This window comes from Strigops habroptila, chromosome 5 (assembly GCF_004027225.2).
Source record: "Strigops habroptila isolate Jane chromosome 5, bStrHab1.2.pri, whole genome shotgun sequence".
Classification (NCBI taxonomy): Eukaryota; Metazoa; Chordata; class Aves; order Psittaciformes; family Psittacidae; genus Strigops; species Strigops habroptila.
In genome coordinates this window covers 37,629,482-37,650,188 of record NC_044281.2, presented here as the reverse complement: position 1 = coordinate 37,650,188, position 20,707 = coordinate 37,629,482, and the positions used below count along the sequence as shown (strand labels likewise).

The 20,707-nt window shown below is 48.9% G+C and overlaps 1 protein-coding gene across 6 annotated transcripts in view; it reads left to right on the top strand.

Moving 5' to 3' along the window:
* The first annotated feature begins 8,433 nt into the window (after positions 1-8,433).
* CDH23 (cadherin related 23) overlaps positions 8,434-20,707 on the top strand; it is a 213,802-nt gene continuing 201,528 nt past the window's right edge. For all 6 annotated transcript variants that reach the window (XM_030488583.1, XM_030488582.1, XM_030488590.1 and 3 more), the window contains exons 1-2: positions 8,434-8,503; positions 19,522-19,593. In XM_030488583.1, coding sequence (XP_030344443.1) covers positions 19,527-19,593 — 67 coding nt within the window. In that variant the 5' untranslated portion in view covers positions 8,434-8,503; positions 19,522-19,526. The remainder of the gene's footprint in view (positions 8,504-19,521; positions 19,594-20,707) is intronic.

Genomic DNA, 20,707 nt, shown 5'->3' with positions numbered 1-20,707 from the left:
AGAAAAATGACTGCTATAGCTGAACCCAGGACACAACTTAAATGGAAACAGTAGTTGCAAGGCAGAATGAAGTATACTGTATCTTGGATGTGTTAGTTGAAATGCAATGACAGTTTATTTCTTGATGGTTTTAAATAATTATCTTTGAGGAATGCAGCCATCGACCCCAGTTTCCAGTTCAGGAATGATGCATGCTCCCTGCGTTACACCAGCACCAAGGTGGGACAGCCAGCAGAAATGCTGTGGGGGTCAAAACCTACTTCATGGTATTTAGCTAGGAGTTTACATTTTTCTTTCTAGGTCTCGATGAGCTTTACAAGAGGGAGTTGCTCCCCAGGTATTTGATTGTACCAGGGATACTTGAGATCCAGAGGAAGACCTCAGCTATCAGCAGGGCTGGAAGCTGAGCTTGGTGCATGAGCCTTCCTCACCTGTTCACATTGCCAGGTTTTATTTGTTTAATTAACACCATCCCCTTAGCTGTTTAAGACAGCCTAGCAGGGTTGTAAAGGTTTACACCATCTTCAAGCCAAGGAAAGTGGGTTGTGAGGTGGCTGGCAGGGGAAGGACCATGTGCTCTCTGCGGGGCTTGGCCTCGTCTCACCAGTGGGTATAAAATGATGTAGGAGCTTGAAAAATTCATGAGGGTGGGCCCACAAAGTGAAACTAAAGATGGGCATGAATCCCTGCATGGTGCCAAGTGGCAGAGCTGCCATTTGCCCAGCACTTGAGGCCAGCATCACTGGCAAAACAACCCAGAGGATGGAGAGCCCCTGCGCTCTCCCAGCTCTGTGGGGAGCTGGCAACCTGGCATGGTCAGGATGCTGCTTCTGCCCCATGCTGGTTTCTCCAATGGCCTTTGGTGTTAAATCTAGTTGGTGGAGGGGAGATGAAAGCTGTGAACTGGCAAAGCAACACCAGCAAGACAGGAGGGCATGGGCAGCAGGAGGTGTTTGGATGAAAGGGCAGAAAGCGGAGGAGATGCATCTGTTGCAGCTTTTGCTCAAAGGAAGCTAACTGAGCCTATGCCCATCCTTATCTTTTGTCCTCTCAGCTTAGTGGTGCCAGCTACTCCTCCTTCTTTTGGAGCTGGAGCATTTAAGTGTAAGTATTTGGGGCTTTAAAGCCAACAAACACACTCTAGGAGGAAAGGAAACTGTTGTTAGAGTGATACTCACCTCCCATCAGTCGCAAGTGACTTTCCCTCTTTCTCTCTGATCTCCAAAGCCTTTCCAGCCTGTCCCCACTCAGTGGAGTGCCCCAGAGGGTAGAAATGCTGCCACCTCTTCATCTGTGATACCAGCCTTTGCATTGTAGAGGCTTTGGCATAGCACTATTACCCTTTGGGAGGGGGAAGCATCTTTGAAACAACCTCACTACCCTTCAGCATTGCCTTGGTGATGACCAGAGAAGCTCTGCTGCCTTTCAGCTGCTCCATTGTACATGTTTTGGGACAGGACTCACCCTTTCAGTGTTTTGCTGTGATGCACTGCAGGTCAAAGGCCTAGAGAGCTGAAGTGGGATTGCCTTTGGTGGCTCGACTGCGGGAGGAGGGACGGTTAGGGTGGTGGTACATGGTACCCGGTACATGGCAAGGTATCTGCCCAGAGCATCCCTGCACATCTGCATCTGTGCCTGTCCCTGGCATTCCAACAAAACTTTTCATGAGCCCTGGTGGGAGTGTGCATGACCTTGTTCTTGATTACCACCCTGTGGCAGCTTCATTTCTATGGGTAGCAGGGTCCCCAAGCAGCGCCTTGTTCTGCATAGCAGTTCGGGCAGCATGAGGAAAGCCTTCACCCCATCACAGATGAGGTGATGTTCTCCAATCCCTGCTGCTTCAAAATGCTGTTGCCTTCTCCTCTGCAACCATGGAAAAGATATTTTCAAGGTATTCATGCTTGCATGCGCAGGGTTGAAGCTTGCCAACCTCTGTGGCTTTGTGGTAAGCATTCTTCTGAAAAGGGAGGTGTGAGCCAAAGGTTTCAAATGCCAGCGGTCATCATCTCTGCTAGGGGTTTGGGGAGGGCCACAGTCCCCAGCAGAGGAGCCGAGCTGATCCTCCCCCTTCATAGGTGCCCCAGAGAAAAAAAACTCAGCTTTGAAACCTCACCAGCCAGCTGCAGGCTTGCCCGGCTGCTGTTCTCCTTTTACGTGTTTTATGGAGTAATTTGTACTATATTTACACAACGGTGATAAACAGTTTTTAAAATGGAAGCGAAGAAAACGCTGTTGAGTGAATTGTTACAAAAAAGCCCCATTTGCCATTCCAGCAGGGGGAAAAAAGGGATAAAAATCACTATCCTAGGGACATGCTGTTCGTCAGATCTGTGTATTTTTTCCCTTGATTTGTGTGCCTAATGTGAGAAGAAGAAGTCGCAGATGCATGCTGAATTCTGCGGGGAACATATGCATGCATTTAAATCATTTACAGCATTTACTGGTGCAATTGTAAAGCACATTATTTTTCTGCATTTGTAATTAGGCTCTAAACAGATGGTGAAGGACTGTAGCTTCTGATTAGACAGGCTTGTGCTCTGTTGGACGGCACTGTGAGAACAAACTGAGAAGGGAAAGTTTTCCTTCTAATTTATCACACCATGGATTGTGGGGGATAGAGTATTTGGGGCTGGCTGAGTGCAAATTCCAGTGTGCCTGTAGCAGGCTGGGCAAAGCTGAGCAAGCCAGGAGGTCTGCTCCCTCTGCCATCCAGCTTGCTGATGCATGGGGTGCACGCATACCCCCCTCCGGCTCAGCTTCGCTTCCAGATTTTGTAACCCCCCCTCACTCTGTGCTGCACAGCTTCGGGTACCCAACAGTGCACGGTACAATGTCTGCTTTGACAAATGATTTTAATATGAAGCAGAAGGCTTGGGTTTGAGAAGGGCCTTTAAAGCAGGAGCAAGCGCCAGGCTTGCGGCTGTGTATGAGGAGCCAGCGTGTGTGCCTGGTGTTAGCTTTGCTCTTCAGCATTGCCTTTTTGCTGCCACGCTGGCGAGCCCTCAACTTGTCAAGGTGGATAGAGCTTTCCTGCATCTCTAGTGGGGCAACCTCAGGAGCTTTGACAGCAATGTGTGGTTGGCCTGTTGGATCTTCATCTCTGGGTCCTGGCTCCCATTTTAAATACATCACCTCAGAGATCTGCTAGCCTTATTTTTGACCTTAAACAGCAGCAGCAGCTTTTCACAGCTAAAGTGCAAGTACTTCCATGGTAAGCCTGCATTTCTTTGCATGCCTCCTGACTCTAGCTGGTCAGAAGTCATTCCTTACTATCCGGTAGTCACACAGAAGAGAGCTTGTTAGGGGTTGTTTGTGCTTCTTCCCACTGTTTCTTATTTTCCTAATTCAATTACAGGTGTGTGAACCCAGCCACAATGGGTTAAATGAAAGGCAACTGGAAGAGAAAAGAAGCACAGAAAAGGAGCAGCTCAGGTAGACCCATGGGGCTGGAATTTGAACCGCTGGGCGAGGAGCATCGGTGCCCTCCAGGTTTCCCCTGAGGCAACTGTGTGACCAAATTTACTCTGTGACCTGCTTGCTCATTCCCTTGCAGCTGTGCAAATAGCGGTCACCTTCCCTTGCGTTTTTGTCTTGCTCCCTGGGTTACTATCGAGGTTACACACAGGACACCCCAAGAGGGAGGCCGTCTTCTAACTGGCACAACACTCTGGGAAGTCCTTGACCACAGCCGGGACACGCAGCTCGGAGCCCTCACTGCAGGGAGGTGACACAGCACAGGGTCTGGTGGCGTGCGGCAGGAGAGGGCGTCCAGCCCGGCCTGGGCAGCGGAGACCCAGAGGGCTGTCGTGAGGATGCTGTGCCTGTAGATGGCACCTTCTACTCTGCTGAGGAGGAAATCAGAACTGAGGGTTGGGGAAAACTGTCTGCTCAGGTACGGCTCAAAGCTGGGAGGTGGTGACACGAAGTGACTCAAGGCAGACATCCCCAGGGGAATAAAGGACCCAGCTCCCAAAGCTGCCTCCCTCTCACTGTGACAGCTCTTGCTCAAGACTGCCTATTGCAATCATCACCAAGCCATCGCTACTCTGTGAATTTATTAACATTCCCCATCAGCAGGAAATTACGCGAAGGGCTGTTTCAAAGTGAAAAGCACCTCCAGCTGCTCAGAGAGTTGGTATGAAGGAGGTTTTTCCCTCATTCACCCCTTCTGGATCTAATAAGCTCAGGCAGGGGCTGGCTATGGGGTGCAATCAGTGTCCTTAACAGGAGACATGGCCTAACCGCTTCCAATTTGGCCTAAAAAGGGAGACAATGCATTTTGCAAACAGGCTGTTTTGGGGTCTGCAAAGGGCAGAGCTTCAGGGTTTCAGCCAGGTCTCTTTGGAGTGGGCCTGTAAGGCTTTTTGGAACTCACACCTTGATCCTTCTGGCTGTATGTTACCACCATGCTGCAGCTCTGGCTATCTGGTTAGATATAAGGAAGAAATTCTTTACTGTGAAGGTGGTGAGGCACTGGAAGAGGTTGCCCAAAGAAGTGGTGAATGCTCCATCCTTGGCAGTGTTCAAGGCCAGGCTGGACAGATCCTTCGGCGAAATGGTCTAGGGTGAGGGGTTGGGGGGTTGGAATTAGATGATCTTAAAATCCTTTCCAACCCTAACTATTCTATGACTCTATCTAGCTCCTGTTGCCCTGGCCTAGCTGGGGATGCTTGGTCCAGGGGTAGCTCAGCTGGACTCATCTGTAAACATGAGCTGGTGGACCCTTGATGAAGGGTGCCATATGAATTGAGCATGTGCTGCAGATGTGTGCCCAGCTCCTGCCCTTCCCACCATCTTTAAACACAGTTGCTTTACTCTCCATAAGGACTATCAACTTTCAAAGACATAATTTGAAACACAGTACTTCTGTGCTTCTAAAGGAAAAAAGGGAACCAGCTGCTCTTTCAGCGATTTTCTTCTATAGAGAGAAACATGAGCAATCCCTTAACTTTGCTCAGATTCCTCTCCAGCATCCTTCACTCATAAATTCCTAAACAAACAGCATGATCCTAATATTGGTCTTAAAATTCTGTGTGAAATGGACCTGGAAATTAATTTCACACCAGAAAACCTGTCTTACTGTCAGCCACAGCACAGGTGGTCGAAAAGAAAACCCTGCCACTGCTATACAAATTAATTCTGTGACTCAGGTGAGAGGATAGGATGGTGGGGGAGCTGCCTCCCTTGTGCTGCTGTCCCAGCCCACGCCTCGACATGGGGTGCTGGGAAGCCGTGGGCCATGGAGGGTACCATCATCCCCAAGGGGCTTGTGGTCTGGGGGACAAAATCACCATGTCCAACAAGAAGTGAAAGCAAGGGGCATGGGCTGCTTCTTCCTGAGCAAAAAAAAAACAACCCTCCTGCACTTTTGCACAGGTTTTATTTACTAAAAAAGGATGGTAGATTGGGGAAGGACATCAAGAGATCCTTGTGGAAGACTCCCGGGAAAAAGAGGTGTGAAGAAATGACTGATGGTACAATATTGCATGTACTGGCTGTCAGGCAGCTGATATCTGTGCAGACCCTGGAGTCCGTGGCAGTACATGGTCCATGGCAAGCAGAGGTAATTCAGTACCTTAGTTGGGCAGGGCTTTGCACGTGCCTGCATTTTGCCTGCTTTCCATTTTTGTCTATTTAAAGGTTTAGAGACGAATGGAGATCCCACCTCTTGCCAGCAAAGGCAGAGAGAGGAGCAATACACCATAGGGATAGTTGGATGGAGAAATGTTCTGTGGTTAGAAAATGAGAGGGGGAGAAGTCCTGCAGTACAATTTCAAGGTTGAGCAAGTGGTGCCAGAAGGCTGCAAAGGCTCTGTCTAGCTGCTCTGCTTTCACAGGCAGGGCAGAGAGGTGATGGGATCTGGCTCAAAAAACATAAGGTTTCCCAGTAATGAGCCTGTGGAGAAAGGCTGGGATAGCAGGGAGGTTACCTGAGCCCTCCTGCTAAGCACTGCACTCCCTGCCTTGTAGGGTTGGCACTAACTGTGGTGGACTCCAATCGCAATGACAACTGGGAGCATCCCCCTGCTCGCAGTGCATCACTTCATTTCAGTCCCTTTTTTCCCATCTATGAACTTGTTAAAAGGCAATTGTGATGGCACATCCCCCATGGGCTGCATCTCAGAGTGACATTGCTTTCTTCACACAGGAACTTGGGAATGTCAACTAGATAAGTTGGTTTGAGGTCCAGCCTGCACACAGCTATTGCTGTTGCTGCCTGATTAAACCAAGCTTGACAGGGAGATACAGGTCACAAGATACTAAATTCCTGTGAGTTTTGTGAACCTAGGCAGTGAAATCCCACTAGTCTTCCCTCCTGATGGGAAAGGCTGCAGCTTGGGCTCATCTGGGAATTGGACCAAGAGTCCAAGCCAGACGCACAGGCCAGGAGGAACTCTTCTTCATTAGAGCTGACTTCTGTAAAACAGATGACAGGTCTTTAAACTGGTCAGAGTATGAGCTGGAAGTCAGCTACCCAGCCTGCACGCTGAAAGCTGTGGCGTGAAGCTCAGGCATAGAAACCAGGCAGTGATTAAGCAGAGGAGAGCTGTGCTTCTATTTAAGTAGAAACACTGAGCTGAATTTATCATCAGTTGTTGGGATATCACTTGTGCAAAGTCAGAGCGGCTACAGATGACAACGAGGCCTGAAATGTGGCTTCAAGTTGCTTAACATATGGTTTTGCTTTGGTCTCTACCCCTCTTGTTGTTTCTTCTCCTAATTAGTTCCCTGACTTTGTGGACACGGCTGGGATCTGCACTGCACAGGTATCCTGGCTGCATACATGCTGCCTTGTGCTGATGAAGAGCCCAGGACAGATAAACCACATGGACCTGCGCAGGCTTAGCTTAGCAGGATGCTCGGAGCCCCGCACTGGTTATACCTGCACCATTTGCCCTCCTTGTGACCTGCAACTTTAGGACAAGCTCAGGTACTGAGGACAAATCCTTGGCAAACCCTATACAACCCAGGTGTGATGCAAGGAAATTACTTGCCAGCTCCTTTGTTAACTGCAAACAGCTCATCACACTCAGCTGTTTCTCAGGGACTTTTGTTTTTAACCCCAAAGCAGCTGCAGATGTGCTAGGGCTGACTCTGGGATGTAGTATCAGGCCCAGCTCCTGCCTGCAGCTTAATCAGGTTTGGGGGAGGTCCCTGCCCAGCACGGGGAGAGGATCCCTCATCCTGGGGGAATCCCTGCAGCTGGGTGGCCACTGCAGAACCCCCTTCTCCAGGATAAAGGTGTGAGCACCAGGAGCAGACCTTTGCCCAGTTCAAATCAATCAGCTCAGGAGTTGGGGTAATTGCATAATTAGCAGAAGCTGCTCTAGAAAGACAAGGGCTTAATCATCTCCTCCTACTCTTGCAGAGGCATTTGCCTGCTACTGTTCCAGGAGGAGAGATGCATAGGTGAGTGGATGGGAAGGCTCCTGACTTTTCCAGGCAGGGCTCCAGGAGGGGCTTTAGCAGCATGATCTGTACTTGTTTAAGTGTTTTAATTAAGGCTGCTTGTGATAGGGTCTGGTAGGAAGGTAAAGCTCCTCCAAGCCACAAGTGGTGGGACACTTGTGTATGTGTATGCAGCAGGGAAGGACTGAAAGCCTTGGTCCTCCTGTGGTTGAGGGATGTAGAATGCTGCTTTTGGGGCTGCATCACCCCTTAGGTGTAAGGACTGGTACCACTGCAGGCTGCTTACTATGGCTTTGTTGTTTCCAAAAAGGCAAGAACTGGGATGAAGTGGTGGGATTTGGCTGCCTTCCCTAAGGCTGCTTGTAGGGAGAACTTGGACTGGAGGCAAGCATTTGCTCTGCATTGTCCTGCTGGGCTTTGGAAAACTGTGAGGACCTGCGGTTGGAGGGGTCTGGTGGTAAGAATGTGAAGGATAAGGTGGAAACGTGCATCAGTGGCATGGCAAATACAACGCTGTGTCTGTAGACACCAAGTGCCCAAGGGAGAGGCACTAGGCAGGAAAAACTGCCATGGGGCTCTCTTAGCATGCTTGCACCTGCGGTGCTGAGACCAGTGTGCTGCCCGGATCATCTTCCTGCTCATGTATGATTTACGTGCTCCCCGGGCCTGCCAGCTGCTCATGCACGAAGGTCAGAAAAATCATGATTATACTAATAACAACAACAAAAAACATTAAAACCCATGAGGCTGAGTTAAACTTCATATGGCCGGTGCCTGCCTCGGGCTGAAGTTGTATTTGAAGAGGCAACCAAGCGCTGCCTCGGGAGTGCCCCCCGCCAGCCCGGGGGTGATCCCGGGATCTGGGGACCGGGAGTCCCCGGAGGCGCTCAGCGGAGCCGGCGCTGAAATACCCGTTACCTGGGCAAGGGGCGCTGCGCCGCCCGCGTCAGCCGCCGCTCGGGCTCCTTCCCCACCCCTTCCTCCTCCTCCTCCCGCGGCGGCTCACTCGGCTGGTAGGGCGGCGGGGGCCGGCAGCCCCGGGGGGGGTATGGGGGACCGCCGCTGACATCGGGCACCGAGACCGCCGCCACAGGTAATGCCCCGAGAGTTTTCTTTATTCCGCGTTTATTTCTTTAGGGGGGTTGCGCGGAGGATGCGTGGAGCCGCTGGCATCTTCTCCCCTTCCCCGGGGGGCGGCTTTACTCGCCGTTCTCCTTCCCAAAGCTCCTTTATTTGCTTCCACCGAGGGGACAACTTTGGGGTGAGCGCTGCCATCGTTATTATTATTATGACGATTTTTTTGGGGAGGGTTGTGGGGGGTGTCGTTCAGAGCGGTGGCTTCAATGGCAGGAGACGGGAAGCCCAACCTTTCTCCCCTTTAGCAAAAATAAAAACAATACTGTGTGTTGGTGCCTGCTGTCCTGCCCTCGAAAGAGTAAGAGTTGTCCTGCACCTTCCCATTCCCGAACCCATCCTCGGCTCTAATTTTGAGTTAGGAGTGGAAGGAGGAGGCGGTGGGAAGCTGCAAAGTTTTCTCGGGCGAGCCACGGCTGAACTTCTCTGGAGGCGCGGGGAGAGGGATGCGGGTCCGGTCCCGGCCGGGCGGGACAGCGTGGAAGTGAAGGAGGTGGGGGAGGCTTAATCCCCTCAAAAGCATTAAACGGGAAAACAGCTTTTCAAAATGACACACTTGTCCTGAAAGGTTTCTTTTTATTTCTCGAGAAAACACTTTGAGACTGCTCACGCGTTTCTTTGCTTGCTCCTCTTTTCCTTAATATCTCCCGAAACCTGGAATCCTCTTTTCTTTAAATAAATGCTTTCCTGACCACTTCAAATGTCGCCCCCCGCGCACATCCAACTTGGCATTGGCCAGGCATCTTTAGCTTTGAACTGCTGGGAGTCGTTGCCGGAGCCTTTATTTAAAGAAAATGCTCAAACTTCAAGAGTCTGGTCCCCATTAAAGCCAGCCAGCCAAATTGCATTACCCATCCTTTTAACTCGCAGTTTAGGGTTTGTTAGGGGTATCTCGGCTGCAATGTCTTTGTGGCAGGGATAGCTCTTCCCCTTTGGTTTGATCTATCTGGCACCAGTCCCTTTGTTCTGATCAACAATTTTTTGGATGCTTCATAAAGGTAAATAATAGCCCATGCTGCTTGCAATTAGAAATATACGTGTGGGGCTTTGTTACTGGCAATTAATTGGGAAAATACAAAATCTGTCATGTTGGTAGTAAAGACCTAATGAAGAAGAAAAAGGAACTAATAAGGCTGTTGATAGAAAAGGCAACAGTTCTTTAGAAAATAATAATTTAAAAAAAAAGGGCTAGCAGGAAAAGCGGAGCTGGGGTAGTTATTTGACCACATAAAAGGATGTGGAAGGACGGGATAATGTGCTGCTTGTCTGTGGGTGAATAGTGGAGCTGGCTGAGACGGGGGTGCAGCCCAGGACTCTCCCACAGGTACCTGCATGGGAAGGGCAAATCCAACACCAGTCCCGTGCCAGCAATGCCCAGGGGTGCTGCTAGCATCCTCTTGCCAACCGCTGTTGTTTTCCCAAGCTGCCTTTCCTCTCTTATCTGCCAGTGTTTTCTGGGGGTAGTGATGGTGGAATGGGAAGTTTTCCATGCTGGTGCATGTTTTCCCATTGTTGTTTGGTTGGGTTTTCCCCCCTGTGCTGGGGGAAAAGCCCTGTCTGGTGGCAGATTCGCTGGGCATGACAGATGTCGAGGGGGTCAGGAGGGCTGGCAGAGCTGCCGCTTCTTGGTGCCTCCTGTGGTGGGGCTGCATGCAACAAACCTGGCTTCTTCCCAGGGTCTTCCTGGCACATGCTATGGCAGCCTGAGATGCGTTGGTGCATGATAGAGCTGGTGCATGATCTTTTTTTCAGGGGGGAGGGAGAAGGATAAGCTATTCCCATGGGAAACTTGCATTTGCCAAAATCCAGATGGGTGTTTCGAGAGAGGGAGTTTTACCATTATCTCTCTTTCTCCCCTGTCCTGGGGAAGGAGGAGATGAAACCCTCTTGCAATTCCACTTTCGTTCTCCGCTTCCCTCCCTCCCCATCACAAAGATCTCTTGTTTCAGAAGGCAAACTGCAGGTTTTGTAGCACCAAGTCAAGATTGTGATATGAAAATACAATGTTTTGTTTTAAGTCCAAATCATAGAATGCACCCTTTATGGTAAACTGTAAAAACTGATGTTCTCCTCTTTTTTCTTTTTTTTTTTTTTTTTTTTTTTTTATTTTTTACTGATAAGTGGGAGAAACAATGTTTGCAAGAGGTGGGAGCTGCACAGCATGGCTATTTGCTGTAGCTGGGCTTGGGAAGGGTACCCAGCCCATGTGCGAAGAGACTGCATGTCCCTTCCAGTGGCATCACCTGAATATAGCAGGAGGTAGCACCAGAAATGGTTTCTGGTGCTCAGATGCAATAATCTCCAGAATAATGTCCATGGTACGGTAGCTTCTCTGCTGACCTGATGGAGGTATACAAAGAAAAAAGGCACTGCAAGGCACTGCTCCACTTTGGAGCGCATTCCAGGGGTGGTAAGGACATCTTAAAAAGGATTTAATTTATGAAGTTTCTTGGATGTTCTATGCAGATCATCTTGAGAACAGATTATTTTTGAATTTAAGGAGCTTTAGGATATGAGGTTGGCTTGATGAGGGGCAGGCCTGTGGCCTCTTGTTACAGTGTAAAATCTCATTAGGGTGGCAATAGCCTGATTAATTTAGCTGGAGGTTTGCTTTGTGAGCATCAGTAGTTCAAACTGCACCCCAAATGCAAACTTCTGTATTTTTTTCCACTACAGTGTCTTGCTTCCTCCAATAAGACTTCTAATGTTATAGGAGGATGAGGGTTACTTTGAGATTTTTATGGCTCAAAACCTACAGACATGAAAATTTATGCCTTCATGCTTGAGTTGCTATTGGACCCTATTTCAGCAGGCAGGTTCTGTAGCCGAAATGTGGAATTCCAGTGGTTAAGACTTGCCCAAATCTTGCAGATGTCCTGGATCTTGCCTGTAGTTGGGTAATAACCAAAACCCTATAGCAGGGGCTAGAATAACATTTATGCATGGCCTGTGCCATGCAGCATGCTGAGCTCAAAGCTTTGGTCAAAGCGAGCAGGAAATCTTTGGTCATGAAGCCTGGTGGCTTTCAGTCCGTGAGGATGTTAGCACGTGGCTACAGTGGGTGCTTGCTGACAGTGGTGTGCTCCATAAATGATCAGAGGGGCCATCCCGGCACATGCTCTCTCTCTGCTAGACAACCTGGAAGGAACATCTGCTTAAACTCATGCCCCAGGGCTAAGGACCTGGCAGGGTGTGTCTTGCAATGGAAACTCTGATCTGGTTGGGGGGGGGGGGGGGCGGGCGGGCTGTAATGTTGCCACCTCCCCAGCCTCTGCCAGAGCCAATGTTGCGCTGAGGCTTTCTTCTGTCCTTAGCCTGACTTGCTTTGCAATGATTGTGCATTTGATGTAACAGCTGCTTTCCAGGGGAGAAAGATGTCCTGCTTGGAGTATCCTGGGGACAAAGTCACTGGGGGTAAAATCCTGATGGGAATAAGGGGGTATGCTGGTGCTCAGGCTTCTGCAGCTTTGAAAAGGGCACATAGGAGAAGGACTGGACACCTTAGAGGGTCCTCAGCCACAGCTGGGGTCCTAGAAGGGCAAGCGTGAACTAGCCTGTGATGAGTAATGAACTACTGTCATTAATCCAAATAACTTCATCTGTGCTGATAGCCGTTGTCTTAGAGCTTGACACCCTGCTCTCAGGGGCTGCTGTTTGGGATTGAGTGATTTGGGGTGAGGGGGGTAGGTGTGTTCCTCCTAAGTATCCCCATCTTCCTTTCCCTCTGCTGTCTTTCCCACTTTGTTTCTCCCCCCTCATAAAATTTCAGCTCGTGAGTGATTAGCCACAGCGTGCCCACGGTGTTATTCCATCAGGCAAAGCCTTGCTTTTATTAGCTCGAACAGCCAGTGGGCCTTGAAGACATCTGAGCAGGTAAAGTGCCTCTCACTGAAAGTTAAGTGAGCTTTGTGCAAAAGCAGCAAGGACACTTTCTCTTGATTTGGATGAGGCAAGAAATGGCCTGAGAGCTTTTGCAGCTCAGGTCGCTCGGTGTGAGGATGGTTTTTTAGTTTTGCTTGGGATGTGTTTTGTGTCTTCCCCCCACCCCAAGCACCCCCATTTCTCTCTCTTTTTAAGATCTACCTTTCCAGCCTGCAGTTTGAGTTACTAGAGGACTGAACAAATAGTCTTGTTGCTTCTTTTTAGTGATGCAAACATCCAGCCTGGAGCTTAGAGGCATAGAGACAGGATGATCCCATGTACCTGGGTCTTGTGCTGATGGGGCTTGGAGTGGTGCCTGCTGTGATGAGTGTTTGTCAAGGAAGATGAAGTTATTTAACCCATCTTCTTTGGCAGGGGTTTGTAATGTAGTTTGGTTACTGATTGTCAAGAGCTCCTGGTTGTGTGGCTGATGGCTTACTCTTGAAGTTGATGCTGACTTTTTTTATTGCATTGTTCACACAAGTGAGGCTTATAGCATGCTTCCTCCTGCTGCAGCAAAAAGGTGATGTTCACATCCAAAGCTGCACCTGAGTGTGACAAGGAGGGAGGTGCCATGCCAGTCCCTCCCTGTCACCCCAAGTGCACAGCCCTGCCAAGACCCTGGCTTTGCTCCTGTGCTGCAGGGGCCAACCTGAGCCAGGGGGCTTGAGCTGTCATCATCCACTGCATGTCTGCTAAATGTGTTTGTTATTCTGTAAATGCAGTGGGCAATATTTAGATTAACACTTTTTTTTCTTCTTCTACTTCACAAATGTTCTTTCCTCCCTTTTTTTCCCCCCTTTAAAAATCCCAAACCAAACAGAAGTTGCATGCGTGCATCTGAAGCAGCATAGGCAGGAGTACCGTAGGATATGTAAGCAATAGACTGCATGGCAGTGTTATAGACTCGCTCAGAAACGTGTCAGAGCCTGAGGATGTTGGACACTTCTGCGTTGTTTTGGTGGTGGTGCTTGGAAGTCCAGCCAGACTGCTGCCTGGTTTGGTCAGCAGGCAAGACCTCCTTCTTCCAGGCAGGGCACAAGAAGAAAACACCTGGCCTCCCCTTCACCAGCAGGCTTTGGGTCAGACCTTTAGCATCTTTACATTTGCCGCTTTGTCCGTTGCTGTTTAAGAGGCTAGAGAGAGAGTCCTGTCTTGTGGGACCAGACCGTGCATGTCATTTCACCGAGTTCAGCTTTCTACCACCTCCTAAAGTAGTAATTGTCACCCCTCTTCCCCCTTATCTTTTTTTTTCCAATAAGCTAAGCTCCATTGCTGTTGGCTGCTTTTCCACGTCTTCATCGCACATTAGTATCACCTGCTCTCCAGCTTTGCTGCGTTGCCTCCATATGCTGGGTTCTGTGCTGGTGCAGCCTGGGGACCAGCAGAGCTGGGAACCTGCTGGCTTGTTCTCCATACCCTATCCCAGTCTGCCTCCTAATTTAGAAGCTGTCGTTCCAGTTTAAGTGAGGTTTTGTGACAGGAAAATGGTTGCCAGTCACCATAGGCGTCGTAGCAACCAGTGCTGGAGACTCAGTAGAGCCAGTGCTGCCACACTCTAACCCTCTCCCCCAAACCCTAAAACAAATAAGAAAAATACCCCCAAAAAACCCAAGCCATCTTCTCTTCCACTTACCTAAGAAAGATGCTGCCTTCACCATGGAGGGATGGGGGGCAGTGACTGCTGCATCAGAGAATGAGGGTCCCCCTTCCTGAGGCTCCCAGGGTGTTATTTTAATATTGCATGAATTAAGAAGTGAATTGGATGGTTGTACTTGTAGCACTAAATGACTTTCCTTGGGGATACCGCAGTTGCGGTGGAGGGTTTGCATGTTGCTAATGCAGAGCTGAGCAGTTATCAAGGATTATTTTATGGCAGTTGCAATGACTTGGAAAACCAATTTCACTTCCAATCCAGACAAAGTTTTCCTGCATGGACTGAGAAGTTCAAACGTGACATTTTCCTCTGGTCTCAGACTTCTGGTTAAGCAACGCGTTAATGTCATCTTGCAGTTAATGCTTGTTCCCTATGGGAAAGCAAACCTCTCACAACCCCAAACAAGATGTTTTCACTCCAGTCCTTGGTTTGAAAAGGGAGTAAACTGCTGGAAATGTGGGAGACTTTGGTGTTACTTGTTGTTAGCAAGTAACAACTAGCTTTTTCCTTCCTAGAAGAAAGGTTTAAATATCACTGATTGGTGCTAGCTGGGAGCACGGCACAGAGCAAATCGGACTTGCTGTTGGCTTTGTGGGTATCACATGGGCTGGGTGGGGAGAAAACACCTGTGTCTCCAACCTCAGCTTTGCTTTTGGGGTGAAGAAGGGAGAGAGCATCTCTCTCTCTCCTGCAAGCAGTGTCTCAGGGCTTAAGTGGGTTGCGGCAGCGCCAGTGGCTGTGCCCCTTTGCCCTCTGTTCTGTGTGCATCCATCCACCCGCCTCTGCATAAAAATACACTGGCCTGTATTTATTTAACAAGGAAATTTTTTTCCTTCGCTGTGGGGAGTAGAAGAAAAAAAAAAGGGCAAATTTTTTCACTGGGAACAAATCTCATTTTCAAGAGTCCTGACAAAATGAGCCATAAAATTACAATATTTCAAAGTGCTTTGTAATTCTAGCGCGGACGGCTCTTCATCATGGAATCTGAAAGCTCAGAAAATATAAAACTCATTAGATTAAAATAAACCACCTACCGCATGGAAGAAAAGCTTATTTATCAATATCAATTTACTTCTGATTACCCTGTTCTGCAATTTGTTACTTTTAGGAATTATGATTTGTGTATAGCTCATGCCGATATGTGAAGGAAAAAAAAATTAACTTTTACTTTTTTCCTTTTGAATTCTACTTATTGTAAAGACCTGGCCAAGAAGCAATAATAAGAAGAAAAGGTGAATTTCTAGTGGTGCTTCCATTTGAGGAGCAGAGGGCTGGGAAAGTGGAAGCCACTGTGCCTCTGCAACCTGCTGAGTTTTGGCGTGAGGGTTGGTGCCACATGATGTGCTCTGCTAAAGAGGATTATGGAGGTGGTTTTTATGATGCACATTTGGTGATGGCCCTTGTTGGAGCATCCTCCTGCTGGCTCTTCTGAGGTGGCCAATGTGACGGAGGAAGCTGAGGAGGGAGAGAGGGCATGGATGGTGTGCTGTGGGGAGAGGAGTCTTCCAGCTGCTGGCTGGATGCCACAGGCATGGTGGGATCCTGGCAGCATCTCCTGGCCTTCCACCCTACCTATGAAAGAGCAAGTGCTGTGGGTGGGCAGTGCTGGTTGATGGGCTTCCTTCTTTTTTGGAGACATAGTTTGTGCTGCATCACTGAAGAAGGGTCTTTTTGGAAAGGAGTGTAGTTTCCTCACATGGAAGCCATTTGGGAGATACCTTGATTTACACTTTCATTTCTTCTTTATGTTCCTGGAACAGTGCAGAGCAAAGAGAGGCTGACACTATAAATTCTGAGGTGGAAGTGTCGTGGTGCTGTTTGGGGAAGGGAAGACCAGGTCGGGGAGAGGGGCCAGGGGTTTGTGGAGTGATTAAAGATGCCAGCAGCAGCTCAGATGTGAGGGCATCTCTGCCAGCAAGACACAGCCGCCACAGAACCCACTGCTGTTGCTCTGATGGAGGCAATTAAGTGTGTTTTGTGTGCATGCAAGCCATTCTCATATGCAAGTGCCCCAACAGTGCATTTAAAAATAACCAATACAGGTGCAAAGCCTGGAAGCCAGTGCTTAAGCACCCCAAGAGCAATATGTGGCCTGGGATCGAGAAGCAGGAGCATCTCTACTCCAATATTTTGCAGAGGTGATATGCTAGAAGGCTCTTGGAGCCTCGCTGCCAACTTCACTTGGATTAATGTGTGCCAAGGACTGGAGCATGCTCTGTCTGCATAGCCAAACAGGTGGGATCTTTGCCACATTTAGGGATGCAGCGATGTTGTTTAAGCAGCTAAAAAGCCGCCTCCCAGGCTTGTGCAGCCTGGGGCAAGTGGGCTGAAAAACCTCTGCTTGGCCTGGGCTTGTTCCTAGACTTTCAAGCCCTGGACTTCTTTGCAGAGCAGTGTTTCAGCAGTAGAGGCTCCTCCAGTTCCCATCCATCACCATTTAATGCAGTTCTGTCTGCTGCTTCCCGTGCCTTGGGGAGCGGTTGCCAGTGGACTGGGAAATCTCTGGTTTAACATTAGTGCTTTTGCAGCCAGGAGACAACAGTTAAGTTCCCAGAGATGACTTGCCCAGAGACATTATTATGCTGGAAACTGCACTGAATGTTTCCTACAAAGAGCCTCTTTCAGGCAGAAGGTACAATTTAATGTGCTCTTAGTCACAATTTTTAAGTTCTCCCTGGAGATTTCTCAATCCCATTCCTAAATATGCAATATTCGAGCGAACCATCTCAGAGAACCAGTGAAGAGCTGCAATATTAATGAAGACAGACAAAATCAAAATGACATTTCAGGCAATTACTTACATAATGAAGTGACTGACTTGGAATATACAATATTTAGATTTATCATGACACTCGAAACAGGATCTGTCAACTGCCTTTATTTCTACATCACGTAAATTGTTTTTCCACTGCCCTGTTGCTTTTTAAACATGGTCTGTGTATCTGGAAAATAATGTTTCTGCTCACTTGGGCTGAGAGTGGTGCTGGTTTAGAAGAAAGTTAATGTTTTCCTCGATGGCATTTTGGCACAGCAGAAGACAGGAAGAGCATGGGCTTGGGGTGCCTTGCTTATCTCCATCACATCCTTTCTGGCAGCAGCACAGTGAGCTTTGCCTCTGCAGCCTGGGCTTGATGCTGGCCTGGGGGCATACAGGGGCCTGAAAGAGTGGCGTTGTCTATGTCTGAGATTTTTTTTTTTTTTCCTCCCCGAAACCTGTTAAAGCAGAGGAAAACTGAGAAGTTTGGTGGTTTTTGTCATTCGAAGAGTCTATTCTGCTTTTGGCCAAATCTAAAGATTTAAAGGGCCTGATAGGATGCCTGGCACCTGGGGAAGAGGTAATTTTAGTTTAGAAACTGGGTTTTTGGATGCTCTGCTGATACTATATGCTCAGAAGTCAGAAACTTGTTGGGAGGTGGAGGATTGAACTCTCCTGCCCTGTCTGTGTTTTCTGGGGAGATTGGCATGATACACCTAAAAGTTAAGCAGTGCTGATCCCAGAAGTCTTCTCAGGCTTGTGCTGAATTTCCTGACGATGCACAAAGAAGACCACAGCACCATTTTTATTGCCTAGGTGCAGACCTTTTCTCCCCAGAGACTCTCTTGTGGCAAAACAGCTGAAGAAATTAGAATTCAGGGCCCTTGATATGGTAACAGAGTTGTTATGAACTGACTTCTCTAACACACCTATCAGTGAAAATATGTGTAGCTATTGCTTTGAAGCAACTTTAGGAGCATCCACTCATTCCTGCTGGGATGCAGGCTCCCCTGCAGACGCAAGGAGCACCCCGTGGCATGCCCATGCATCTTTTAGGGTGGCAGTGGGGTATGAACTCCTCCACCCTTACCTGGGGTCAGAGCCGCATCCTGTGCCCAGCACAGTGCCAGCTTTGGGGTGCCTCTGTGAGCTGTCATTGCCTTTAGTGTGTACAGAGCAGGATGCTGTAAAGGGCTGAGCTGCTGCTTTTGGTGTTAATGGAGAGTGATGGTGGGTGAAGGTGGCACCCTGGGTTTGTGAAGGAGTTGTCTGTTTGGGTGCTCCCCAAGTGGGAATCACAGATATCACAGTAGCTTATTCAGGTCTGTTGCTTTAGTGAGCTGTTCTTCAAGTGTTGCGAGTGCTGGGTGAACCAAAATTTGCTGTGTATATGACCAGTCACAGGTGTAACAAGTCTCTGCTTAGATTGGTGGATGGAAGATGTCATTTCAGCCCTCATGGCTCAGGTCAGCATTTGATCTCAGGCGGGAGCTGCTTATGCATTCAACTATGGGTTCATCTCAGTGTTTGTTGCCCAAAAGGCTGCCTGTTATGTATGCTCTCTGCCTTTTGCGTCCCTGGGTCTGCTGCTGCATGGAATGTGCTGAGCTGGTAGGAAAACGTTCCTGGGCCCCACACCTTTCACAGCACCTGTAGAAATATGGAGAGCTTCAGAGACAGGTAGCTTAGATGTGCTGTCTGCTTCAGACTCCGTGTGAGCCGCCTGGAGGTTTCTGTTATGTTTATGTACCGTGTGTAACATACACGATTTATACTTGCCTCTGGGGTGGAGTGTTTTAAAATATCACATGCACGAGTTTCCTTGTAAAGCATGACTTTGGGGTTTTGTGGGGTTGATTCCGGAAGAGCTTTGTATTTAATAGTCTGAAAACCATGTGAGGATGCAGCCGTGCTAAGCAGCTCCCTGTTACTGTTTTGTTCTGCTGCCTTGCCATGAAGAGTCATGTACTGTACTGAATATGAAGCCAAGGAAATTTGAGAGGCAGAGTGGGATGCAGGCACATTTGCAAGCCTGTCTGCTTCCAGTGCCTGTTTTGCAGCTGCCTGGGTGGTTTGAGGGGCTCTTCTTTGTGCTCTGAAATCCTGGTGCCTCTTCAGTGATTCTGGGTCAAGCTTCCCATGTAGCTCTGCCAACACATCTTAAATCCCAGCGCTGATGGCTTACTGCTGTCTTGCTCCTGGGTTGCAGCAGCTCTTCATTACCCACAACATCTCACCTGGTGCTTGAGCAGCTTGTCTCAGCTGGGGCTGCTTCTGCTCCAGTCCTGACTGCGAGGGCCACTGTGGCTTATCCCCTTGCATAAGATGAGCAAATACGCTTTGGAAAGTGGAAAATAAAAAAGCATATCCCCTACACCAGGTTAATCCTGGTTTCAATTTGACACCTGCCAAGAGGGTGGTTGGGGCTGTATGAACTAAGAAAGTGGTGGTGGCGGCACTCCTGGGTGAACTGCCCGATATAAAAGCCAAGCATTGACAAAATGTTGATGTCCTGAGTGTCCTCCTGTGGTGCTGGAACACTAAGATGCAAGCTGGGGCAGGACTACATCCCCAAGCCTTCTTTGGGGAGACAAGGTAATATCCATAAAGCACTGGACTTGACACTGCCTTTCTTCTTTGTCAGGAACCATGAAGCGTCACTCTGCTGCCAGCAACTTTCTGCTTCTCCTCTTCTTCCTGGAGCTGGTCTCTCTGGGTAAGTCATCTTACAGTCTGTCCAGTGCTGTGCTTTTCTCTCCCCTTCTCTCCCTGCTTGGGTTTCATGTTTGCAAGGTACAAGGGTACTATTTGATGTGTTTGTGGTCTCCTGATGAAGTTAGAGCAGCATTGCTGTGGTCAAGGGGAGATATGGCTGCTATCGGTAAGCAGATCACCCATCTCTATCACGTGTGGGCCTAGGCGCCTGCATATTGTGCTCCCATGCAGCCACTTTTCTTGCAGTCAGTAAAAGGACACACGTAGCACCAGGTGGCCCTTCCTGGGAGAGATAGGGTGGGACTGGAAAGAGGCTTGGAGGAGGAGGATGCACTGGTGGGGCTGGATGGTCCCAGTGCATCTCAGTGGGAAGTCCTTGACAACTTCTAGATGTGGGTTCACAAAGTCTGGTGGTGGACCTAGCAGTAGACATGTTCATAGGTCATTTTGTGTCAATAAAACCTAAAGGAAATTAGCGGGAACAGATAAAAGGCAAGGATGGAAACCAGAAGCTTGTTAGCTCTTCAGCAGAGGTATTAGTGCCAGGGTTCTCCCTGTGCTTTCAGCAGCAAAATTATTACCTGAACTGAGCTTTAATATATGTTGTGTGGGGAAAAAAGTCCTCTCCGAGCTGCTAAATCTCTATTCTAATTCTGGCTGGAGGGAAGGGCAGGGCTCTGGGCAGGCAGAGCCTCCATGGTCAGCTTTCCCCCCATTGCCAGGGTCTGCCTTTTCAGCATGATGCTCTTGGTTATCACGGGGCACATGGGCTTCTGACAGTGGGCCGGGGGGTCCAACCCAGCTGCTGGGTGAAAGCTTGTGGGACAGCTGCTTTCTGGTGTAGAAAATGTGCCTCTCACACCGGGCTTTGGCGTATCGCAGGATGCATAAGCACTGCAAATGTATAGCAAAGCCCCGTGAAAATTGGGTTTGTTACACGAATGGGCTAAAGCCCCTGGGTGCCTGTGGGGGAGAGGGAGGCCGGGGGATGTGTGGTTCTGTGGCACTTGCTGATAAACAATAGCAAGCATGCGTCCATTTGATAGCACTGTGCCCTTTGGAATAAAGGCAGGTTTTTTCCCCTACTAAAGCCTCATGATGACTTGCCCAGATTG